We start from the raw sequence: 24161 nt of genomic DNA on the forward strand, positions 1-24161 counted from the left end.
GAAAAAAGAAACACAGGAAGGAGACACCAGAAACTAATGGGGGGGTGGGGTGCTGGTAATAGTTGACTCACTTCTGTAAAATTCAGACTTTGAAAACTTGTTAATAAGACAAGCAAAAATAAGGTTTAGGATTAAAACAATACACAAACAGATTCATATTTCACAGCATCATATTTCTCCGCACAACAAAGGGAGAGAAACACCCAAATCTTGAACAGCAGTTTGACTGTATACCCTCAGGTTAAAGTCTCAAGAGATGCTGTGCTCTAGTGAGCAAGGCTCCAAGTGCTGGCTGCACACTCTAGGGTTGAGCAACTGAACAAATGCAGAGCAGATGCAGGTTATTCACCATAAAGGAAGATGAGGGACCAAGCGAGGGGAGCCGTGGGTCTGGAGTGGGCTGAAGCTCGAAGCACTGGTGTGAATTCATGGGTTTTCAGTCTGCGGGAACACAGAGCGAGGGTACACTTTCCTAGGGCTGCACGTTGACAGGCCATGTCCTGTCTAGTAAATACCACTGTCCACTAAGAGGCACTCGCACTCTGGAGAGATGGCTGGTTTCAGGCAGGGATGGAGAGGGCAGGAAAGCCCGGATGGCCTCGCTGTGGAAACGAGTGCCTAAGGACAGGCTGAAAATGTTCCCACTGACCAAATTTGGGACAACTTGAGCATCAAAATAAATAGTTGCAGTAGAGGGTTATAACTCACTCAGTAAAATAGGCCATAAATGTGGAGAAGCAAAAGCTCTGCAACAAAAAGACAACCACCAGATGCAGAGGGAGTCACAGGAGTGGAAAGTCACCAGCCCCTTCTAGTGAGAGCCTGGAGAAGAAGGTGAAAGCAGGGACTATGGATGTTACATAGTCTCAAAGTATCTTCCATAAGAAACCTGGTAGTCACAAAGTTGTATAACTTTGTAGCAGAAAAGCCTGGGGAAGCCCCCAGAACCCCTTCAGGACAAGGCATGCAGTGGAGGACACTGCATCCCCTGCTGTGCGAACCCTGGGGTCAGCCCCAGTCCCCCGCAGACACTGGTGACCCGTTGTCTTCACAGCGGCCAGCCTGCTGTCAGTGCCGCCTGCCCTCCCGATTGAGGGCTGGACATGGCCTGGGGGGCTCACCTGAGTGAGGCTTGTCGTGGGTCTGGTTGACGTCTAGGGGCCGCTCCCTACCCTGTGTGCCCAGGAGGCGGTGTCCTTGCTTGGACACATGAGGGACACGCACAAGGATGACAGGTGGCACCATCTCCGCAACTCACATTCAGGAAAATACAGGAGGAGAGAGAAGCAAATGGGGCGATGTGGGCACTTGGGGGCCCAGAAGACAGACGGGGCGTGGGGTGGCCTGCACTGTTGTGTAATTCTTAATTTGCCAAAGAACATGGAAGCACTTCCTGGCTGGAAAGGGGCCGAGCCCTCCATGTGCTTCTCAGGGTGAGTTCAGCTTCTGTGCTCAGAGGGCTCCACCCCTGCACTGGTGTCGGCTCACAGCCCACCACCCTCTGGCCACCCTCCACACCTGCCCGCAGTGTGGCCCCAGCCTAGGTGAGCAGCTGGACACCTAGGTAAGCAGCAGTTACTTCTGGGTTACAGCCCCTTCCAGATCTGGTCAAACTACAGGTCGTATCTGCAGAGAAATGTGCAGCTTGATGTGATCTGGGAGGGTCAGAGTCTTGAGGCTCAAGACCTAGTGGCAGGGGGCCTTAGTCCAGCCAGCCCCCCAGGGTCCCAGTGCTGCTCAGCCCTGGGCCTCCTCCAGGCCATGCCCAGTGCAGGGTCAGGGGGCTCTGGGGTGGCGTCAGTGGCTATGGCTTTGCTCTGCCCCCAGTCTACGGACCCCACGAGGCTTGTTTGTCCCTCCGACGTGCTGCCCACCAGGGGGTGCTCATTTCTCCCCAGACCACTCGACTCAGCCCCACAGGGAGAGAAGGCTGCAGATGGTCCAGAAGCCTGAGCCTGTTCTGCACATTAGCGAACTGCCTGGTGCCCAATTCACCACACACGCATCTGGAGCACGGGGTTTAATGAGGGGCAGCGGGTGTGGTCACAGCAGGGCTGCAGGCTGCTAGCCCAGAGAGCTGCTTCCACCGTGGCTTCTGGCCACTGTCCCGTGGACCCAGAAAGCCCCACATGATTCTGTGTAGAGGGGAAGGTAGGAACAGTGTTGGGGGCAGGAATTGGTAAAAGGGAGCTCCCGCGGGCGGCGACTATGGCAGGAACCATTGGCGTGGACCAGACAGTACACCAGGAAAGGCCAACACCCCATGGCAGAAATGTGACGCAGCAGTGGCACATGTGGTCGGCTGCGAGGGGCCAAGAACCACCTTCACGCCTGGGCAAGGGACATCAGGGCAGGGTCTCTGCGGCCTGGAGACACTCGGGGTCCACTGCTCACCTGTGCCTAGCTCTGGGCAGCAAGAGGAATGCCTCAGGCTGCATGGGGCTCCCCGGGCGACACACTGGCTGCCCCACACATCAGCCCCTGGGCTGCTGCCCTCTCCCTCTGGCTCATCAGGCGACAGGGGAGGGTGTCCCCCAGTGCCCCAGCTGCAGTGGGTCCTGGCCTACCCCACCAGAGGTCCTTTGTTAGCAGCGTGGTACCTCCTACCTCTAGCCAGGCCTTCTGTGAGCAAATATTCCTGGCTCCTGACCTCAGGTCGCCGGGAGAAGGCCCCTGGCTGCCGGCCTCTGGCCTTTGGGGAGCCCCTGGGTGGAAGATCCGGCTGGGGAAATGCTACTCAGGCGGGCCATGGCCAACCCTCTCGCCTAACCTGGAAGCTCACCCAGGCGACCTATGCCTGCACCTGGAGGTGGGCCTGCACCCAGCTCGGAGCACCAGGGCAGCCAGGTGGTTTGGAGCAGCTGCCCATCGCCCAGGGAAGAGCTCCTCATCGCCACACTGTCCGGAAAGAACCAGGACCCAGGGAGCCAGGGAGACCCTTGGAGCCAGCAGAACAGCCAAAGGCCCAGAGAGACCAGGTGCCAGAGGGAGGCGCCCCCCAGCAGGACGCAGCCCAGGCAGCTGGGTGCAGCTGGCACCCTTGGGCCCACAAAGCTCTTCGAGACCGCACAGGACCTGCGGGCCGGGAACACCAGCAACACCCCCCCACCTCCCCCCACCCCCCGCAAAGCTGCCGGGGCTTGTCACCACGGGGCAGGAAGTTCCCCACTGCCCAGCCGGGGAGTCTGTGGTGGGAGGGGCCACACCCCAGCTGCACCCCACAGCGGGAGACTGCCGGGAGCTCCCAGCCAGCATGGGGCCAGGGCGTTCCTCAGGCCTGGCCCTGGCAGCCCCGCCCAGCAGTGAGGCGGGCCTGGAGCTGCGCCCCGCCTCCGGCTGGAGAAACACTGCGATGTGGCCACGACCAGCAGGGCACGCAGGCGGGCAGAGTGCCAGCATCTAGGAGTCCAGGCCGGGCCCCGCCTCCTGGAACAGGGACCGTTTGCGCAGCGTCAGGCGGGCACACTTGGGGCATGAGGTGGAGTTGTCGTAGTAGCAGTCCCTGGGGAGACGCAACAGTGAGACTGGGTGCGCCCCAGGGGTGCCTGCCCGGCCCCGGCGCCCCTCCTGAGGCCCACACACCGCAGGGCAGCCCCGCTCTTACTGTGTGGCCCCCTCCCGGAACATGGGGTCCCCTTTACACTTTTGAAGGGGCATCTCAATATTCAACATCTGCCAGACAATAAAAACCAGCTCAACAGGCTGGCAGCCCTATCTGCCAGAGGCCCACTGAGGCCATGATGGCCCAGGGCAAGGTGGGGGTGTCCCCCCTGCAACCAGACTACACCCTGCGCCACCCAAAAGTTAGATTAAAGCTGGCTGCTTCCAACCTGTGTGCACTGTTCTTCCAATACAAGTATCTCCTGGCCTAGGAATGTTTGAAAATAACACCACTGGTGGCAGGAAGGGGGGAGTGTAGCAGCCTCACCCCTTGCACATACACCCCGCCTGGGAGCAGCCCCAGCCCCTCCCGCTACCCTCGCCCCGCACTCTGGATAGAGACAAAAGGCTATGAGATTAGGCAGCAGCAAAGTAGTAGCTCCAGCGTCCTCCTCAATGCTCCTGCCCCAGAGGCGCCTGGCCTGCATCCCTCACCTGTCGCCCGCACTGACCTGTGGAAGACTGCGGAGCAGTCGGCACACACGGAGGTGTGGCTGTCGAAGGGGAACAGCACGTCGCCCTCCCTGCAGAGCTCGCACACGAAGCCCTTGGCCTGGCAGCGCTGATGACAGTGGGTGGTCAGCACGGCTGGGGGCACCCGCACACCGCCCCCCACGCAGGACAGCCTTGGGGCCAACCTCGCAGTCCAGCTTGATGTGCTTGGCGAACAGCGTGTGGGTCTCAGTGAGTGAACAGCCCAGGCGGCCGGTGTGTGCGTCGAGCAGGTCCTGTACGGAGTACATCTCGTCGTTCTCCACGAAGTGCTGGCGGTCCTGGAGCTGCGGGGGTGGGAGGGGCGTGACCCTGGGCAGACAAGGGCCCCAGCCCTGGGGTCTCCCCACCAGCCAGGGCTTCTCCCAGCACCCCACACAGCCTGAGGGCTTCTCACCCCTGTGGGGTGCTGGGTGGGGAGGGCTCTGCCTGCTCACTCGAGGGGCCGGGCTCTGCCTGCTCACTCATGGCAGCTCTCAGGGGCAGCTCTGGAGCCAGTCAGTGCTGAGCCCTGCGCCCTGGCCTGATCGGCCTGCGGGTAGGGTGCAGCTGGCACATGCGTGCAGGCTACGAGCATTTTTGCGCGTGAGCCGCGGTTGCGTGCAGACCCCTCGACCCTGGACAGAAGCGCCAAAGCAGCAGCCGCGCCCGGACTCGCCTGCAGGAGCAGCCGGGCATCCATGGCCTCCCGGCAGGTGATGAAGTACGGCTTCATGAGCAGGATGTCCTGGCGCAGCTTCTGTGGAGGGGCAGGAGCTGTGAGCGTTCCCGCCGCCGTGCACACAATAAAGAAAAAACCGCAAAGCACCCCAAAGACACGCCGCAACAGCTGAGTCGGGCCTGCAGCCCAGCCCGGCACGGGTCCTGCTGTGGCTTCCCCTGCGCCCTCTACCAGCCGGGAGGCCGAACCTTCCGGGCCACGCGGGAACCGGCGTCCGCGGCGACTGCGGAGCCAGCACAGGCCGGCGAGGGCCCCGCCCCGCGCAGGTGGCGCCTCCCGGGCCGACCCCCAACCTCACCCGGATCTCCACCAGCTCCTCCACGTAGTTGAACAGCAGCGGGTTGATCTCCCGGAGTCGGAGCACCGGCCGCGACACCATCAGCGCCAGGTAGCGCAGGCTGCCCCGGGACACCTGGGGACAGGGTGGCTCAGCGCGGCCCTCAGGGCCGCCCCCGCCCCGCCCGCCCGCCGCCCGGCCCCTCCCCGCCCCCTGGCCTCCGCCACACCCCCTCCCCGCCCCGCCCACCGCCCCGCCCACCGCCCCGCCCCGCCCCAGGGCCTCCGCTGCCGGCCCCGCCCCTTCCACCGCCCGCCCCCAGGGCCTCCGCCACGCCCACCTCCCTGCCCCGCCCCCAGGGCCTCCGCCACACCCCCTCCCCGCCCCTTCCACCACCCCGCCCCGCCCCCAGGGCCTCCGCTGTCGGCCCCGCCCCTTCCACCGCCCGCCCCCAGGGCCTCCGCCACGCCCACCTCCCCGCCCCGCCCCCATGGCCTCCGCCACACCCCCTCCCCGCCCCTTCCACCGCCCCGCCCACCTCCCCGCCCCGCCCCCAGGGCCTCCGCTGCCGGCCCCGCCCCTTCCACCGCCCGCCCCCAGGGCCTCCGCCCCGCCCACCTCCCCGCCCCGCCCCCAGGGCCTCCGCCACACCCCCTCCCCGCCCCTTCCACCGCCCGCCCCCAGGGCCTCCGCCCCGCCCCCAGGGCCTCCGCCACACCCCCTCCCCGCCCCTTCCACCGCCCCGCCCCGCCCCAGGGCCTCCGCCCCGCCCACCGGGCCCGCCCCGCCCCCCAGGGCCTCCACCCCGCCCCCATGGCCCCCGCCCCGCCCACCGGCCCGGCCCGCCCCGCCCCGCACCTTGCGCGGCTCGAAGTCCCAGTTGTGCACCACGCGCGCGGGGATCACAGCCAGGTCGTTCCAGTGGCAGTGGCTGCAGTAGTACTGCCCCGTGTAGTCGCACTGCCGGGCCTCGCTGGGGACGCCGCCTGCAGAGGGACGGGAGGCCCCACTGAGCATCCTCCGCGCACCGCACAGGGCACGCCGCACCCGCGGGGAGGGCCCGGCGCCCCAGGCCCCCGCCCTCCTCGGAGCCGCGGGTAAGCAAGCACCGGCCCCGCGGCTCATGCCTGGGGGGACACGGCCGGGGAGGGGCTGCTGCCGCTCCCGGGCCCCTCCATGTGGGTGTTGGAGACAGCGGCCCTGGGCGGCTGAGCGCGCCTTGCCTCCCCAGGCCACAGGCTGGACCCTCGAGGGCCTGAGCAGGTGTCACTCAGGGCCGCAGGGCCTCCCCGTCCGGCCCTTCTGGCCTGGCCCCCCCACCCGGCTACGCACGCAGGGAGATGGGTGCCCGGCACTCGGCGCAGCGGTAGTCCTGGCTGTCCAGGCCTGCCTCAGGGCAGATGCTCAGCTCGTACTCGGCCTGGTGGCTGACCTTGGAGCGGACGCAGGGCTTGGAGACAAGGTTCAGGCACTTGCTGTGGCAGCGGTAGTAACACCCTGGGGGTGGGGGGCAGCCTGAGCCGGCCTGTCATGGCACCCACAGGGGCCAATCCAGCTCCTCCAGGGCCTCTCCAGCAGCTCTGCCGGCCCCAGGCCCTCAGCACCCGATGCCCCCAACTCCAGGCCGCCGACTCGGGGCTCTGGCCCTTCCTCACCCGGCTCACCACACACACCACCTGCAGCCCCAGATTTCAGCCACCCACTTCCCATGCCAGACGGATGCCCCCAGCCCAGTCCCTGCCACTCAGGGCCCCTCCCACTCCGCGCTCCACAGCAGAGAGTCCTGTGGCAGGGCCTTCCCAGACATGTGCCTGCGGGTCCTTTGCAGACAGTGGGAACCTCCCCATGCGTCACCCCTGACCTCCAGCGTTTACTCCCATATCACATGGACCCTTTCAAGCTCCCTATGGCAGGCCCCGCCCTTTGCCGTCTCCGTGCAGGCCTGTACCCCCTGACCGGGCCCAGCCTCCTGTGGCTGCGGCCACCCCTTGTCCTCAGATTTGAGCAGCCATGAGTGCTCACAGCTGCCCCTGGGCAGTGGGCAGTGGGCCCCGGGCAGCACGCACCTGTGCAGGTGTACCAGGTCTGGATGAGCCCCCAGATGACAGCGCTGCACCTGTCACAGGTCTGCTTGACACTCTTGCTCTTCTCCTTGTAGAAGCGGTGCTCCAGGAGCACCTGGATGTTGGGCTCCTCCTCATTGGGGTCCTGGGGGCCAGCAGGGACATGTGAGCCCCTCCCCACGGTCAGGGAGTTCTCCCCAGCATCCCAGCCGCTGCGTGGGGATGGAAGACCAGCAGGTGCAGCACCGCCTGGTGTGCCCCACTCTGCTGGCCAGGCTCAACCCAGATATGCTGAGGCCGCAGCCGGTGTCACCCCAGGGACGGAGCACAGAAAGGGGGATGGGGCCCTGGCCACCCAAGTGACTGCACAGGGGATCCCTCATACCACCATTCTTGGGGTGCACTGTCACAGCCTTGCTCACCACATGGGGCCACCCCACCAACCCCCAGGACTCACAGCCAGTGCGGGGACCCAGGGACGCATCAGAAAGGACACGTGGGGAGGGTCCCCCCGCCTGTAGCTTGGTCTCTGGGGCTCAGCCCCTGCTTGGTACACCCCCACCCAGGCAGCAAGGCTGACAGCCACAGAGGGCTTCCCCCACAGAGGGCTGACAGCCCAGGAGTGGGCAGTGAGTCCCCAGGCTGGGACCCCCCCCATCTAGGCAGGAACCCCACCCAGTGCAGGCGGTTGCAGCAGAGCCGCAGCAGGAAGGACCCTGAGGGCAGCTGTGCTCTGCCCTCTAAGCTGTCGCAGGGCCTCACGGAGAGGGGGGGACCACCTGGCCTCCTGCCAGAGCCCACCTTCAGCTCCTGGAGCTTCAGGCGCAGGTGGATGAGCCTGACTACGGCGTCCTTCTGCTTCTCCGACTGCTCGGGCAGCTCCAGGATGGCCTGCTTGCACTCCTCAATGGCCTGTCGCAGCTGCTGCACGTCAGAGGCCAGGAACAGACCCTGCGAGGCAAGGACAGTAGGCAGAGGCCAGGCGCTCCCTGTCCAGACCAGCATCCAGAAGCCCCGAGGCCACTGGGCCTGGAGTGCATGCTTGCCCACCTGCCCAGAGGGCCGGGACCTCAGGGGCCCTGTAGCCTGGGCCAGACCCAAAGGCCCCACACAGGACGTCCCCCAGAGCCAGCCTGTCTTCCTTCTCCGAGAGCCCAGCTGCTCTCTGGCTGAGCCGTCTCACTTCTGGGGCTGGACAGAAGCTGGAGCTGAGGCGGCCAGTGGCACGCCCCTCCACAGATGTCGCAGGGCCCAGCCGGCCACGCTGCCAGGCTGGACATGGAGCTGGGGCCAGGAAGGCCCTGTGGCCATGGGAACGACTAAGACACAAAGCAGATGCAGGGCCCCTCGTGCCCCACAGCCCCGGCAGTCCTGTCCAGGTTGCTGCGTTTCTCTCCAGCACAGTGGGAGATGGTTTGCAATAACTTAGGAGCCTCCCTGGTGGCACAAGGGGTTAAGCACCGCACTATGAAGCAATCTGCAGCCTCTGCAGCACGAGTTTGATCCCCAGCCAGGGAGCTACCCACACGGTGCGGGAGACCTCTCCTGTCTCTCCACTGCTCCCCTCAGCAGTAGATTTCATTCAGTCTGCCTTTCTGCTTGTTCTGCTCCCCACTCTATCTCTGGTGAATCCTCTCACCTCCTGCATCTCTGGCCTGTACCCCAGCTCTAGTATGCATAAATAAATAAATCTTTTAAAAATCATTAGAGTCCTTTTATTTAAAAAAAAAAAAAAAAAAAAAAGGTTTTCCTGGCATGCAGTAGCAAGAACTCAGGGGGGCTGAGGGTGGGGGCGCAGAGGGATTCCCCTCCAGTGCACAGAATGGCATCCCTAACACAGGCCCGGGCCCCAGCAAAGCGGGGACGTATGCCAGCCCCTCCCGGCCCAGCCCCAGAACCTCACCACAGGGCGGGAGAAGTGGTCCTCGGACAGCCCGAGGTCCATGGTGCGCTCTGGGCAGCAGCGGAACTCCAGTTCCCCGGGGGGCAGCTCCGGCAGGGCCTCTGCAGGGTCCACATGTGGAGGAGACAGTCAGCGGCTGGCCGGCCGGCCAGCACTGGGCCTCTGGGGCACGGGTCACTTGGAGCAGCCCCCACCCTAAGGCAGGGCCCGGGCCCCTAAACAAGGGTCGCCCCAAAATCCCGTGACTCCAGGCCCTCTGCACCCGCCAGTGCTCACCCTGGACGCCATCTGCCGTGGGAGGTGCTGGCCCAGAACCTCCCCTGACCACCGGTCCCCTGCTCACTATCAGGACTCGGGCAAGGTCTCTCCCAGGAGCCAGCTCCCACGGGAGACAGCATAGGGCCACCAGCACTCACCTTCAGACGCCATGTCTGGGGCTGCCTCCCCGGGCCCCTGCGCATGCTGGCCAGGGCCGCGCTGCTTGTCGAAGGGGTTGAGGTGGGCCTGCCGGAACCGGGCCAGCCTCTCATCGTGGTCCATAGCGACCGTCCATCCCACCTGCGGCAGAGACCGGGACTTCACAGGGGCTGGCCTCTTGCCCTTCCCCAGAGGCTGGTCTGTGTGTGACTTCCCAGCCCCAGTTCCCCCCAAAACCAGCTCAGCCCCTGTGCTGGGGACAAGCAGAGCCAGGCGCAGGTCAGCCCAGTGTGAGGACATCCGACTGGCGCTCGGCCCACCTGAACTGCCCTGTCCCCGACAGCTCCCCAAGTCACCATCCCTGAGCGGGTCAGCGGGGCATGGCCAGGGCCTGCGGTGACCGCCTGCCCCCACAGGCCAGGGCCTGTCATCCAGGCCACTCTGGCAGGGCTGTGCCTGGGTCCCACTGGTCCCCATGTGGCTGGTCAGCACATAGCCCCCCTCTCCCCCCGCCTCAGGCCCAGACACAGACAAGGCAGGAGGTGTCCCCACCGCAGCTGCCTGGGGACTCAGAGGCTGCAGGACCTCATGGCTCTGCCAGGGTGGAGGCCCCTTCCCCACGGAAGGGCTGGCCTGGCCCCACCACAGGGTTCAGCCCCTCCACAGGGCTCAGCCCCTCCACAGCTGGAGCAAGGTCAGAGGGTCAGGTGGTGGGGCTGCCCAGCAGGCTGCCCATGCGCCCCGGGAAGTGGGTCTGCTTTGAAATACCTGCAGTTATAGGCATCACCTCTGACCCCTCCTGCTCTTCCTGTCGGAAGAAGGAGAGCTGGGCCCAGTGTCCACCACCTGTGGGGGACCCCTCACACCTGTGGGGGCGGCCCTGCCGGGGGTGGGGGTCTCCGCAGGATCCAGCCCTGGGGCCAGGATGTGCCCCCAGGGCTGCAGCCCTGAAGCCTACCTCTGGGCGGCAGAGGCGGTCCCAGGGTGACAGCGCCCCAGGGGCCTGGGCACAGGGGGGCCTGGGTGCAGGGGCCACCCCGAAAGCTGCCAGGGGGGCGGGGCTGGGCGGCTGCTCCCCCAGTCTCGGGTGTGCTCAGAAGTGGGGTGTGGAGCAAGTGACTGGCAGCCCCCCACCTCAGCTCCCCCCCTGCCCAGTGGATGACCCTATTTCACGGCAACTGCTGGGGGCGGCCAGGGCGGGCCCGGCGGGGTGACCGCGCCGCCGACCGGGACACCGGCTGAGCCGCTAAACGAGCTCGGCCGGCCCGGCGGCCTCCCGCGCCCGCCCCGCCCGCCCGCCCGGCCCGGCCGGCTGCCCCGAAGGGACCGGGTCGGGGGTCGCGGCCCGGGAGGACGCGCCCAAACGGCTCCTTCCCGCCCTCCCCGCGGCGGGCCTGTGCGGGGACCTCGCCGGCGCCCGCCCCGCCCCGCCCGGCCCGAGCGGGAGGCCCGAGGCCCGGCCGGCGCGCGGGGGAGGCCCGGGCGCCCGAGCGGCGGCGGGGGGCGGGGGGCGGGGACCCGGCCACCTGCGGCCAGTCCCGGCCGCGGCCCCGGGGCAGCTGAGTCACCGGCCCCGGCGCGCCCGCCCGCCCGCCCGAGGCTCGGGTCCCGCCCGGCGCCCCCGTCCCCGCCCGGCCGGCCGCGCCCCGCGGGGGCCAGGAGGGGGCCCGCGCCCCCCGCCCCGCGCCCGCGCCCCCGGCCCGCCGCTCACCTGCGGCCGCCGCCCGCTCCCGGCCCCGCCGCCCGCCGCCCGCCGCCCGCCGCCCGCTGCTGCCGCCTGCGGCCCGGAGGCCCATGACACGCCGCGCCCGCCGGAAGCGGGGGGCCCCGCACCCCGCGGCCCTGCGCCCCGCGCTGCGGCGCCTCCCGCACGCCCCGGACGCACACGTGTCCCGGCCGGTCGCGCACGGGCGCCGCGGCCCGTCCTGCTCCGCCCGCCCCGCCGCGCGCTCGGCCGACCCGACTGCGCAGGAGCCGCGGCAGTGCCCAGAGGGAGCAGGGCCAACCGTGAACAGGGGAGCCCGTCTGAGGCCAGACCCGAGCCCCAGGACGCCCTGGGCCTGCGGCACCACAGCCCCAGCAGGTGTCTGCGCTGGAGTTTGAGGAAGCGGAAATGAGAGGCGAGGACCGCTTGTCAACAGTTTGGCTGGTTTGTGGAGTCAGGAGCCCCTGGCCCCTTCTTCTCCCTTCGCAGATCTGTGGAGGGACAGTGCACAGGGCCAGGCGGACAAGTCTTCACATACCTGAGCCCTGACAGTGCAGCAAGGAGGCGCCTGCCTGCCCCCCCCCCAAAGCTTCCCCATGCCCTGGGCAACCCCTCTCTGCCCCCATCTCTGTCCCCAGCAGCCACTTCCTCTTTCTGCCAGGAAATTGCACTTTCTGGAATTCTCTCAGAGATGGAGGCGGGAGCTCTGGGCTGGCATTGCCTGGCCTCCAGCACTCAGCGCAAGGGACTGTGTGTCTCAAGGGGCTGTGTGTCGCAAGGGGCTCTGTGTCCCAAAGGGCAAGGCTGGCTGAGCGTGGTGCTGATAGCGCTTCACGGCCGGCGGGCACCCACAGCGGCTTGCCCATTCGCAGATCAGGCACATCTGGGCCAGTTCTGTTTGCTGTTGCACATGAGCTGCCACCAGCATGTGTGTGCGGGCCTGCTGGGGATGCAGCCCCATCGCCCCACGTGACATGCAGGGTGGGTGTGACTCATGCCGGGAATCTGCCCAAGCTCTCCCAGAGTCTGCTCTGCCAGTTCACATTCCAACTGATGTGAGTTCCTCCATGTCCTCAGCAGCGCTGATGTCATCACTGTGTCTACTGGAGACTTTTTTTTTAAACTTTGTCGAGGTAAGAATACTTGACATCTACCCTCTTACCTAGTTTTTTTTAAGTGCACAAGACAGATTGTTAACTACAGGCACAACTTCTAGAACTCTTCTTGTATTCTGAAACTTTTTTTTTTTAAATAACACACTGGATGACCCGTCATTTGAATGTCACATAAACAGCAATAATTTTTTTTTAAGATTTATTTATTTATACAAGCACTGGGTACAGTCAGAAGCGCGGGAGGGCGAGAGAATTCACCAGAGTCGTAGGGGAGAGAAGAGCAGGCAGACGGACGAAGTACACTGCTGAGGGGAGCAGCGGGTGGCAGGAGAGGTCTGCACGCCATGTGAGACCCCCGCCTGGCGGCCGGGGATCGAACCGGCGCTGCAGAGGCTGCAGGCAGCCTCGCAACCCAGCGCTCAACCGCTGCGCCACCGGGGAGGCCCGTATTCTGAAACTTTATACTCATCAACTAGAAGCTCCCCAACCCCTGACTACACCCCCTGCCCCCGTCCCCATCCTTGTGGGCCACTGCTGCTCTCTGGTCTATGAATTGGATTATTTCAGGTGTCTTATGTGAGTGGGTCACCAGTATTTGTCCCTCTGTGGTGACTCTTTTTATGTAGCATAATGTCCTCAAGGTTCATCTTCATTGTTGTATATTGTGAATTCCCTTCTTTTGGGGGGCTGTATAGTATTCCATCGTAGGTATACCCATTGTCTTTATCCGTTTATCTGTCAATGGACATTTAGTTTGTTTCCATATCTCGGCTATTGTGAATATGGGGGTGCTGATGAGGATATCTAAGATCCTGATTTCAATCCTTTTAAATAAATATCCCAAAGTGTCATTGCTGGATCACATGACACCTCGATGTTTAATTAGAGGGTGTGCTCCATCTTGTTTCCTATAGTGGAGTTACCATCTTGCATTCCCACCAACTGTGTTCAAGGGTCCCACCATCTCCACCTCTTCACCTACCACTGGTTGACTTTTCTTCTTTCTTTCTTTCTTTCTTTCTTTCTTTCTTTCTTTCTTTCTTTCTTTCTTTCTTTCTTTCTTTCTTTCTTTCTTTCTTTCTTTCTCTCTTTCTCTCTCTCTCTCTCTCTCTCTCTCTCTCTCTCTTTCTCTTTCTTTCTCTCTTCCTTTCTTTTTTTTGGTCATTTTTGTGTGAGGTGATAGTTCATCGCTGTTTTGTGTTCCATGTCCCTGATGGTTAGTGACAGTGAGCCTCTGTTCATGTATGTGCTGGCCATTTGTATGTCTCCTTTGGAGAAATGTCTATTCAAGTCTTTTATCCACGTTTTACTTGAATTGTTCTTGCTCTGGAGCTAGAGGAGTTCTTCGTATATTTTGGAAATTCACCTCTTGTGGGGCCTGTGGACGGGTGATCCCCTCCCTCTGCTGTGGGGAAGCTTCCTCGCGGGGGCGACTGTCTCCGCTGCGGGCGCTCCGCCTGCGCTGACCTGCCCTATGGCTACTGCGTTCTCAACACCACTTGTTGAGGGAAAAACTCACAGGATCATCTCAGCATCCGCAGAAAATGATAAGCTCCAGCGCCGCAGCACGCGCTGAGCACTAGGAGCAGGGGACGTTGGCGCAGCCTGGTGGAGGTTGTGACAGTGGAGCCCCGCCCCGCGGCCTCCAAGCCCCGCCCCGCGGCCCCGCCCCGCCCCGCGGCTTGCAGGCCCCTCCCGAAGCCCCGCCCCTCCCCGCGGGCCAGCAGGCCCCGCCCCGAGGCCTGCAGGCCCCGCCCGAAGCCCCGCCGCGCCCCGCAGCCTCCAAGCCCCGCCCCGCAGCCTGCAGGCCCCGCCCGAAGCCCCGCCCCGCCCCTCGGCCTCCAAGCCCCGCCCCGCGGCTTGCAGGCCCCTCCCGAAGCCCCGCCCCGAGGCCTGCAGGCCCCGCCCCCGGGCCCGGCCCCGCCCCCTACTTGACCGCGCCCCGCCCCCGGCCGCGCTGAGCCGCCCTCCCACCGGCGTCGCGGGCCCCTCCAGCAGCCACGGAGCCAGGGCGACCCGCGCTTTCTGTTCTGGGTTCTTGACCGCCGGAGACCCGCTAGGACACCTGTTCCACGACGCCCGGCGGGACCCCCTCTGCCCGCGGGAAGGACGTGCGCGCTGGGGGCGCAGCGGGGAGCCCCCAGAGAGCGCCCCGGCCAGCGCGTGCGGCCAGAGCCCCCGCTCCCCGCGCCCTTGCGCGGGACAGGACCGGCCCCCTCGCCCCGTGCAGCCTCGCCACAGGCGCCTCGCAGCCCACCTCAGGAGCCTCGGTTTGCTGGGGGCGGGAGTCGTGGCTCCTGGACAGGCCGCGGGCAGTTCCCAGCGTTCCCGACGCCGAGGGTCAGGGGCCAGCAGGCCGCGGGGCGGACCTCGCGGGCGCAGCCTGCTGTGCTCCCTGCAATCAGAGGCGCTCTCTGGGTCATTTGTCGGGGCTTTTTGTAGGCTTCACCCTTGGCCAGATCACCCCCAAGGCCTCCCCTCCCACGTTTGGGATGAGGATCTCGATGTAGGAATCTGGAGGGGGACTCACAGCAGGGACAGAGCAAGGAACCCGCTTCTGAAACTCAGACTGAGCAGGGCAGCGAGCTGGCCGGCCGGCGGAGGTCCCCGCCCGCCATGCTCATGCCGGCACCTGCACCCACACCTGCCCGCACCCGCCCCCGCCCAACACCTGCACCGCACCCACACCAGCCCCGCACCTGACCCGCACACACCTGCATGCACCGCAGCCCTCCAGTTGGGCCAGGGAGGCAGGAGTGTCCTGAGCAGTCACAGGAGGGAGCTGGGAGGCCTCCAGGCCAAGGGGGTCATCTGGGTAGGGCCCCCGTGAGTGTGTCAGGAGCCAGAGCTTCATCTTCAGGGCACCAGGCCTTTGAGAAATTGAGCTGTGGACACCCAAGCCCCAGCTGCGTCGCCCCTGCCTCTTCACCTTGCAGTGGCCCCAGCCCAGCTCACACACTGTGGCCCACATCACGTGCGGGCTGGGTGTAGAGTGCGCTCAGCAGGACTCAGGCTCCGAGGCCCCTTCCCAGTGGGGGCCACGGGGGCTGGTGGGTGCCCTCTCTGTGGGCGGGGGAGGTGGGCACAGTCAGAGGGACCACCAGGCCCCACACGAGGCCCCTGCAGGCATGGCCCCTCCCTCCACACCTGGGTTGAGCCCCAGAGCACCGGTGGTCCCACCCCAGCTCCCATTCGAGGTCCCCAGCCGGGCATCCCGAGGGCTACTCCTGACCACTCTGGAGCAACTGCCTGGAATACAAAGAAACCTCCAGCAACAGACAGGGCTATCTGACAGCAATAAATTTATTAAGTACCCCCCAGAGTATAAACACAAATCAGTAAAAAAACAAAACAAACCACAAAACATTAGGCCTGCAGCCAACAATGAAGCAGAGACGGACGTGCCACAGGGAGGGCGGCCAGGAGGCCAGGGGCAGGGTGGGGACGCCATAAATACTGGAGGAGCGCAGGTTGGCTGGGGCGGGGCAGGGCCACCCCGCCTCCCCGGCACTGGCCACACCTCACTTGGGGCCCTGGGCCTCAGACTCTTCCTCGTCATCCTCGTACATCTCGCCCTCCTCCTCGGCCGTGGCGTCCTGGTACTGCTGGTACTCGGACACCAGGTCGTTCATGTTGCTCTCGGCCTCGGTGAACTCCATCTCGTCCATGCCCTCGCCCGTGTACCAGTGCAGGAAGGCCTTGCGCCGGAACATGGCCGTGAACTGCTCCGAGATGCGCTTGAACAGCTCCTGGATGGCCGTGCTGTTGCCGATGAAGGTGGAGGACATCTTTAGGCCCCGGGGCGGGATGTCGCACACGGCCACCTTGACATTGTTGGGGATCCACTCCACGAAGTAGCTGCTGTTCTTGCTCTGGATGGCCAGCATCTGCTCGTCCACCTCCTTCATGGACATGCGGCCCCTGAACACGGTGGCCACCGTCAGGTAGCGGCCGTGGCGTGGGTCGCAGGCGGCCATCATGTTCTTGGCATCGAACATCTGCTGGGTGAGCTCGGGCACGGTCAGCGCGCGGTACTGCTGGCTCCCCCGGGCGGTCAGCGGGGCGAAGCCGGGCATGAAGAAGTGCAGGCGCGGGAAGGGCACCATGTTGACGGCCAGCTTGCGCAGGTCGGCGTTGAGCTGGCCGGGGAAGCGCAAGGAGGTGGTGACCCCGCTCATGGTGGCCGACACCAGATGGTTGAGGTCCCCGTAGGTGGGCGTGGCCAGCTTGAGGGTGCGGAAGCAGATGTCATAGAGGGCCTCGTTGTCGATGCAGTAGGTCTCGTCCGTGTTCTCCACCAGCTGGTGGATGGACAGGGTGGCGTTGTAGGGCTCCACCACCGTGTCCGACACCTTGGGCGAGGGCACCACGCTGAAGGTGTTCATGATGCGGTCGGGGTACTCCTCCCGCACCTTGCTGATGAGCAGCGTGCCCATGCCGGAGCCCGTGCCCCCGCCCAGCGAGTGCGTCAGCTGGAAGCCCTGCAGGCAGTCGCAGTTCTCACACTCCTTCCGCACCACATCTAGCACCGAGTCCACTAGCTCGGCGCCCTCTGTGTAGTGGCCCTTGGCCCAGTTGTTGCCAGCTCCACTCTGACCTGGGGTGAACACAGCCAGGTCAGACCCGGCAAGCCCTGAGTACTTGTCCACTGCTCCCGCCCAGCGTGGCCCCCACTGGCCTGCTGCTGGTGCATGGCATTAAGGCTTCTAGAGAAACTGGGCATCTGAAGCTGGGGCCCTGCTGCTCCCCGAGGGTTCTGGTGAGGGACCAGACCACTGCCACCCACAAACCCTCTGGCAGACTCTGCTGGAAGCACAGGCTACAGCTCGCAGATGCCTTTGCAGTGCTGGGGAGCCTATGGGCCGGGCACTGGGCTCTGGAGGCAGGTAGGGCTCTCCTACTGCTAGTGAGGGCCTGTGGCCAGGGCCCTGGGTGCTGGCTGCCTGACCACTCTGTCAAAGCCATGCACGGTGCACCAGCTGTCCCTGCAGCCTCGGCGGCTTCCTGGTCCAGGACCTGTCACTGGGCCTCCTGTGCCAACCATGCATCCATTCTGCCTATGGGGGTCGGAACCAGGGGCACTCACCAAAGATGAAGTTGTCCGGCCTGAAGAGGTGCCCAAAGGCCCCGGAGCGGACGCTGTCCATGGTCCCGGGCTCCAGGTCTACCAGGATGGCCCGCGGCACATACTTGTGAGCTGAGGGCAAAGGGAGCTGTGTGGGTGACAGGACCTCAGGGGCCCCTGAGTCCTGCTCCCCAGCTGCAGGCTTGTCTGCTCACCCCAAGAACTGACTCTGAGGTCAGAGAGGCCAGAACCAGGGGCGAGTCTGGGTGCCCCTCTCTGCCCCAACCTCACCATGTGTCTGGTGGGGTGTGGTGGATGCGGGGCAGCCAGGCCCATGTTCCTGTCTGGGTGGGCAGGTCCATGTCTGGCCAGCTAGGGATGGACATCACTGGATCCAGCCAGAGTTTTCAAGGGTTCCCTTGTTCTGGACTCCCCAGGATGTCTGGAGGGGCTTAGCGGCCCTGTTCAGAGCCGTCTGCCTCCCTGGACATTGTCTATGGCCATCGCCCCCCCCACCCAGGGCCCATGGTGCCCCCCTCCCTGCAGGGCATGGGGCTCACAGGAGGCCTCGTTGTAGTAGACACTGATCCGCTCCAGCTGCAGGTCCGAGTCACCCACATAGTTGCCGCTGGGGTCAATGCCGTGCTCGTCGCTGATGACCTCCCAGAACTGCGGGGAAGCACAGGTAAGCCGCAGCGGGGACTGGCCCTCCTGCCCACAGCCTGACAGCCTGGGTGGAAAGTTGGGGTGCGTGCCCCAAGTGTGCACGAACCCTGTGGGTGGCTGCAGAACAGAGCCCGCCCCAGTCCAGCCCCAGGTGGCCATGCCTCCAAGGGCCCAGCAGTGACCTCCCTGGGCAGTTCCCATTATCCTTTTTTCACACGCAGAGACTGAGGCATGGAGAAGAAAGCTGCCACCGCAGCCAGCGCCCAGGCCTGTGTGCCCTGGGATGGAGTGGGGCGCACATACAGCTTCAGCCCAGATGGCCAGTTGCAGGCCGCCCACCATCCGCGACTCCCCTTGGGTGGGGCATAGACCAGGCGCCTGGCGGGGCCTCAGGCAGCCCGAGCCCCGCGTCTGTCTCCACCTCTGTACAACGGGCGTGTCGGAAAACGGGTCAGAGACACAAGAGGGGCCCCACTCGCGCAGGGGGGCTGAGCGGAGGCCTCCTGGGGACTGCTGGGAGCAAGCCCACCTCGGGCCACACCTTCACGCCTCAGGCTGGGCGACACCCCCTGAGTTAGTGCAGGTGAGGGTCTCCAGAAACATCAGCGGCGACCCTGGGCCTCGAGCTCAGCGCTCGCAGATCTCTGACAGACGTGCGCTGCAGCCCGTGCCTGGGCCCGTGGCGCGGGCTGGGGGCACAAGAGGGATTTTTTGTTGTGTACAAAAGTTTCCTTCTCCCGAAAGAGGTCCGTTGAAAATACCTTTAAACCCTAAAAGGGCCTCCGTGGTGGCACAAGGGGTTAAGCACCGCACTATGAAGCAATCCGCAGCCTCTGCAGCACGAGTTCGATCCCCGGCCTGCCAGGGAGCAACCCACAGGGCGCAGCAGACCTCTCCTGTCTCCCGGCTGCTCCCCTCAGCAGTGGGTTTCGTCAGTCCGCCTGTTCTGCTCCCCGCTCTGGCTCTCGTGAATCCTCTCACCCCCACATCTCTGGCCTGTGCCCCAGGTCTAAATAAAAAAATCTTTTTAAACCTAAAAAGTAGGAACAGCGTCATTTCTCTAAAATCCACGCACATGTCTTGGGAGCCCCCAGAGCCTGCTGCCCACATCACCTCTCAGTGAGGGAGGGAGCACTTCATTCCCCCTTTTGTGCATCTACTCCTTAAAAAGATTTCTTGTTTTTCTTGCGTGCAGTAATTTTGCAATTAGGGGAAAAAAGCCCACATCCAGCCCCGGGGGAGCCAAGGCCCCACAGTGCGGGGAACCCCAAACCCGCGGCCCAGGGACCCACAGCTCTGGCGCGAGACCGGAGGGCTGGGGCGGCTCAGGTGCCCTCAGCACTGGCTGGGAAGTCCCTCGGGCTCAGCCTGGGGGCGGCCCCGCCCAGCGCGACCCGCAGTTTCCTCATCTGTACAGGGGAGACACGGGCGCGCGACCGTACCCCCAAGGCCAAGGTAGCACCCCTGGCTCCAGGGACCCAAAGGTTTCTCGGTGCTACTGTCCTTTGTGAAACCACATCCGTGGCTGCATTCAGAGAGCTCAGAAAATCCACGTGCTCCGGGCTCCTGAGCAGGAGAAGGTCACCCGCCGCGCGGGCAGGCGAGGGGATCTGCGCGTGTGCGCGCGGCGGAGGCGGGCGGACGGCCCCCCCACAAGGGCGCGGACGGCCCCCCCACAAGGGCGCGGACGGCCCCCCCACAAGGGCGCGGACGCCCCCCCACAAGGGCGCGGACGGCCCCCCCACAAGGGCGCGGACGGCCCCCCCACAAGGGCGCGGACGGCCCCCCCACAAGGGCGCGGACGGCCCCCCCACAAGGGCGCGGACGCCCCCCCACGCGGGCACGGACGGCCCCCCACGCGGGCGCGACGGCGAAGCCGGGCGCTCTCCGCAACGTCTCCGTTTTTCAGAACGAGACCGTATTCAGCGCTGACTTGTCGTCAAAAGGAATAAAAATTGTGCCTTAATTTAGCACAAGCCGCGTCTCCCTCGTTTATCGCGGGCGCTTGGGGAGCGGCCGGGGCCCCGCGGAGGGCGCGCCCCGCCCGCCCGGCGCTGTCCGCGCCCCGGTGCTGCCCGCGCGGCCGCCGGGACCCGGAGGCGGGCGGCGGGGCTCGGGGGCGGGCGGGGCCGAGACTCTGGGCCTCGCAGCCGCCGCGGGGACCCCGCCCGGGCCGCGAGGGGGGCTGGAGGCTGGGGGGGCCGCCGCCTCCATTGGCTGTCGGGCCCCGGGCCCCGCCCCGCCCGCCCCCCGCGGGGAGCAGGCCGGACAAAGGCGGCGGCGGCGGGCGGGGGCCGCGGGGCTCGCGCCCCTGGCGCCCGGCTGCTCCCCGGCGCCCCCCAGCGCCGCCGCCGCCCCGCAGCGCTCTCGGCCCCGGGGCGGGGGGAGGGCCCGCACCCCCAGTCTGGGGGGTCCTGCGCAGACACACGGGGCGGTGGCCACAGCCCGCGGCCGTTCAGAAGGGGCGCGGCACGGCCAAGGTCCCCGCACCCCAGCCACGCCCACCTCCCCGCGGACACCACCAGAGGGTCCCTAGGCAGGAAGGGGTCCTGCTGCTGGGGACGGCAGGAGACGTCTCCCCAAAGCTCCAGGACGATTTCCCGCAGGGGGCGGGTGCCTGGACCCCTTTCTTCTTGCAGGGAGGCCCGGGGGCGGCTCCGGTGCTCCCACTGGTCATTCCAAAGGGCAGCTGTGGGGATCTCCTGCCCCCAGCATTGCCCTCTGCTGCTTGAATTGTTTGAAGTGGTCAGGTATTCATTTTAAAAGGAAACAAAAACTAAGAAAACCAACCCAAAAGGAATAAAATGTCGTGAGCAAGCCCAGAGCTGAGCGGGGAAAACCTCCCAAGCCCCTGCCAGCCCACCCGCCGGCCGGCGCGGTGGCCCCGGGGCAGGCACAGGGGCCGCCCTGGCCACAGGAGGGCACAGCGGGGCCACCACCCCCAGGCCGGGCGGGACGCGGGCCGGGACGGCGCCCGGGACCCGAGCGAGCGAGCAGCAGAGGCGCAGGGCAGGCCCCGGCCCTCGGCCACACCAGCCGGCCCCGGCCCCCCCTCCGGGCCGACAGCTGCCGGCCGCTGCCCCAAGGGCCCGACTTGACCTGAGGCGCGGGCGCGGGGCGACCCGGGCACAGCTGTCTCCGGCGATGAGGGCGTCTCCCCCTCGCCCCCCAGGAGCTGAACTTGCAATTTACATGCCAACCACGTGGCCGCCCCAGCCCGGCAGCAATTAGCTTTTTGTTCTCGCCTGGTTTCCATGGCAACAGCCTCCGGAGGCCGCCTCGCCGCCGCCCCTTCCCCTCCGGGGCGCGTCTCCTCCGCCCCGCCCCGCCCCGCGGGCGCCGCCCCGCCCGGCCGGCCCTGGCCGTGGTGCTGACAAAGCCGCCGGCCCGGCGTCCCGGGGCGCCCAGGGCCGCAGGCGGAGCCGCCGTGACCTTGGCCGGCGGCCGCTCCGCGCTCGGGGCTCCGGGGCGCGGTCAGCGCTCGGCTCGGCGGGGTCCCGCCTCTTGCCCGCCGGCCCAGCCCTGCCCCCGCGGGGGGCTGACAAGGGGCGCAGGCCGCGCGGGGTGCCGCCCCAGCGCCGGAGCCCCGCTTTGTTCCCGCGCCCAGCCCGCACCTGGGGCGCCGGGCGCGCGTCCCCGCCGTGAGTTAGCCCGGGGTCGGCGGGGAGGGAGTCGAGTCCTGGCCCAAGGTCACCCCGAGTCCGAGTGCAACCCCGCCTCCAACAAAGAAGCAGGGCGGGGCCCGGGAGCCGGGCTGGCAGGGCAGGCGGCCGCGCGGGCGTTCGGGCGGGGCATCGTCGGGGCATCGTCGGGGCATCGTCGGGGCATCGTCGGGCATCGTCGGGGCATCGTCCGGGCTCCGAGCGGCGGCCGCACCCGAACCCGCCCGCCCGCCCGCCTCCCCGGCGCCGGCGGAGACCCCCGGGGCGGCCACGCCCAGGAGCGCCCCAGCCGCCCCTGCCGACCTGCGCGGCGCGGGGCCGACCGGGGACGCCCGCGGGGCCGGGGCGGGCGGGGGGCGGGGCGGGGCGGGGTCCCCAGGGCCCGCACTCGGCGCGGGACCCGCTCGCCCCTTTGTTCTCGGCGGCGCGGGGCGAGCGCGGCCGCGGGGCGCACGGCGTCCCCGGCTCCCCTGCCCGCGCGGGGCGGCGCGGGGCGCCTCACCTTGGCCCCGATCTGGTTGCCGCACTGGCCGGCCTGGATGTGCACGATCTCCCTCATCCTCGCTGCGGGCGCGGGCGGGACGGAGCGGCGGCCGGTGTCTGCGGAGGCTCGGCCGCCCCCGCCGCCCGCTCTTATAGGCGCGGCCCCGCCCGCCGCGCGCCCGCGTCACCGCGCGCGGCCAATCCCGGGGCGCCGCCCGGACTGCGGCACCGGCCCTGCAGCCCCGCACCCCGCCCTGCAGCCCCGCACCCGCCCGCCCGCCGCGCCCCGCCCCGCCCCCCGCCCCGCAGCCCTCCTCGCCCAGCCCCCCGCCCTGCCGCCCGCCCCGCCCCGCCCCGCAGCCCCCCGCCCGCCCTGCGCCCCGCCCCGCCCTGCAGCCCGCCGGGCCCCGCCCGCCCTCCGGGGTCCCGCGCGGGGTCGGCCGGGCCGCGGAGGACAGTGGGGGCCGCGGGCCCTCGAACCCCTCCCGCCGCCCCCTCGAGCCCGGGCGCCCTGCGAGGAGGGTCTCTCCGCGCACCGGCCAGAGGCCCGCGGGAAGGGGCGGCGCGGGAGCCGCGAGCTGCGCCCCGAGCCCGGGCCCCGGAGGCGGAGGAGGCCGGCGGGGGACGGGCCGAGCGCTCCCGCCGCCCCTCCCCGCGCTCCGGGCCGCGCAGGTGCCGCGAGCCGCTGCCCGGGGCTGCCGGGGGCGGGACGTTCTGCCTCTCACCCCCAGGAGACCTGCACCCCGACCCTTGGTCCACGGGAGGCCAGATGGGGGGGCTGTGGGGGGCCGGGGGGCCGGGGAGGAGCTTGGACTCGGGCACAGAGCTGAGGGGCCCCTCGCAGCGACCGGGCCCTGGAGGCCCCCCGCGGACACCCCTCGGGCAGGGCCTCGCGCTGGCAGGGGTCTGGCGTGCAGGGCGCATGTGGGCGCCCGGCGGCCGCCCGCGCCCCTCTCCCTTCGGGAGCCCGGGTTCTGGCGAGGCGGACGGAGCTGGTCTTTTGTTCTCCAGAGACGCCCCTCCCCCACACAGCGCGCCGTCGGTGCTTGGCTGGGCCCCGCCCCCTGGGGCTCCCCAGCAGGCTGCGCTGCCCCCCTTGCTGGCTGCGCCGCCCCCCCATGACCCCCTCCTGGCCAGCCAGCTGACTCACGCGGGCCTCCCTGCACAGGCTGGCCGTCCAGGACTCACCGCGGGAGGCCAGAGGGCTGCAGCCGCCAGCCAGGGCGGGGCCTGGCGGGGCTGACCAAGGGGGCGCAGGTGGGCTCCCCCAGGAGGGTTGGCGGCGGGAGGCCCGCTAGGGGAAGGCGTCCAGCCTCTGTGCCAGAGGACCAGGGGCTCCCAGCAGAGAAGCCCGGGTCCAGACTGGGGTTTAGGCTCACCCCACGCCCAGCACCCACACCCAGGGCCCTGCAGTCCGCCACCCGTGCCCTACCCCGTGCTGGGAGGCCAGCCCAGGAGGACAGTACGGGGAGTGGGCTGGAGGGAGAGCAGGGGGCCTGTCCTGGCTGAGGCTACCAGGTCACACCTGCAGCTCAGGGCCGGACAGTGCCTGCGTCGCACCCATAGGCCCCGGGGTTGCACGGCTGAGGCTTCCTGGGCCCTGGGGGACGTCGCCCCCCAGGCCTGGAGTCCTAGGCGGGCACTGGTGCAGGCGCCTCCCTCGGCAGCCACCCTCCTCCGCCCTGGGGTTTCTCCCCCATCACTCGCGCTCCTGCCCCCAGCCAGTCCCGAAGAGCTGCGGTGACTGCAGGGCCAGGCCAAGCACCTTTATTACGCGCGGTTGTGTGAGGCCACAGAAAATGTACACTAGCTCATTATTTTATTTTTTACGGTTTCGGGTGGTCTGCCTCCCGCCAGTCCAGCCCAGCCCTGCCCGTGGCGACGGCCTCTGCTTGGGGGAGCAGGCCTTGCTGCCGGCCCGTCCACGGGTGT

General features: G+C 67.1%; 2 protein-coding genes across 8 annotated transcripts; both read right to left on the bottom strand.

The window, feature by feature from the left end:
* Positions 1-3306: 3306 nt before the first annotated feature.
* On the bottom strand, positions 3307-9656 carry DEF8 (differentially expressed in FDCP 8 homolog; the record flags this gene model as incomplete). 3 transcript variants are annotated; one of them, XM_084257181.1, is made up of 11 exons in its annotated part: positions 3307-3502; positions 4113-4222; positions 4299-4439; positions 4811-4891; positions 5172-5285; positions 6009-6136; positions 6483-6647; positions 7217-7358; positions 8015-8134; positions 9117-9217; positions 9533-9656. In XM_084257181.1, 11 exons carry the CDS (start codon positions 9654-9656, stop codon positions 3400-3402), a joined length of 1329 nt encoding a protein of 442 aa, XP_084113307.1. In that variant the 3' UTR covers positions 3307-3399. The 3 variants fall into 3 exon arrangements, with proteins under 3 accessions (XP_084113307.1, XP_084113308.1, XP_084113306.1); XM_084257182.1 differs by having other exon boundaries at positions 4299-4388; positions 8015-8164; XM_084257180.1 differs by having other exon boundaries at positions 8015-8164.
* A 6218-nt stretch (positions 9657-15874) lies between these two features.
* Positions 15875-22305, bottom strand: TUBB3 (tubulin beta 3 class III; the record flags this gene model as incomplete). Of its 5 annotated transcripts, none has more annotated exons than XM_084257556.1 (4): positions 15875-16950; positions 17440-17550; positions 18033-18087; positions 22249-22305. In XM_084257556.1, the coding sequence occupies 4 exons, from the start codon at positions 22303-22305 to the stop codon at positions 15875-15877; spliced, it is 1299 nt and encodes a 432-aa protein (XP_084113682.1). The 5 variants fall into 5 exon arrangements, with proteins under 5 accessions (XP_084113682.1, XP_084113681.1, XP_084113680.1 ...); XM_084257555.1 differs by having other exon boundaries at positions 17979-18087; XM_084257554.1 differs by having other exon boundaries at positions 17440-17628; positions 17979-18087.
* Positions 22306-24161: the final 1856 nt, after the last annotated feature.

This window comes from Talpa europaea (assembly GCF_964194135.1).
Source record: "Talpa europaea genome assembly, chromosome: 16".
Lineage (NCBI taxonomy): Eukaryota > Metazoa > Chordata > Mammalia > Eulipotyphla > Talpidae > Talpa > Talpa europaea.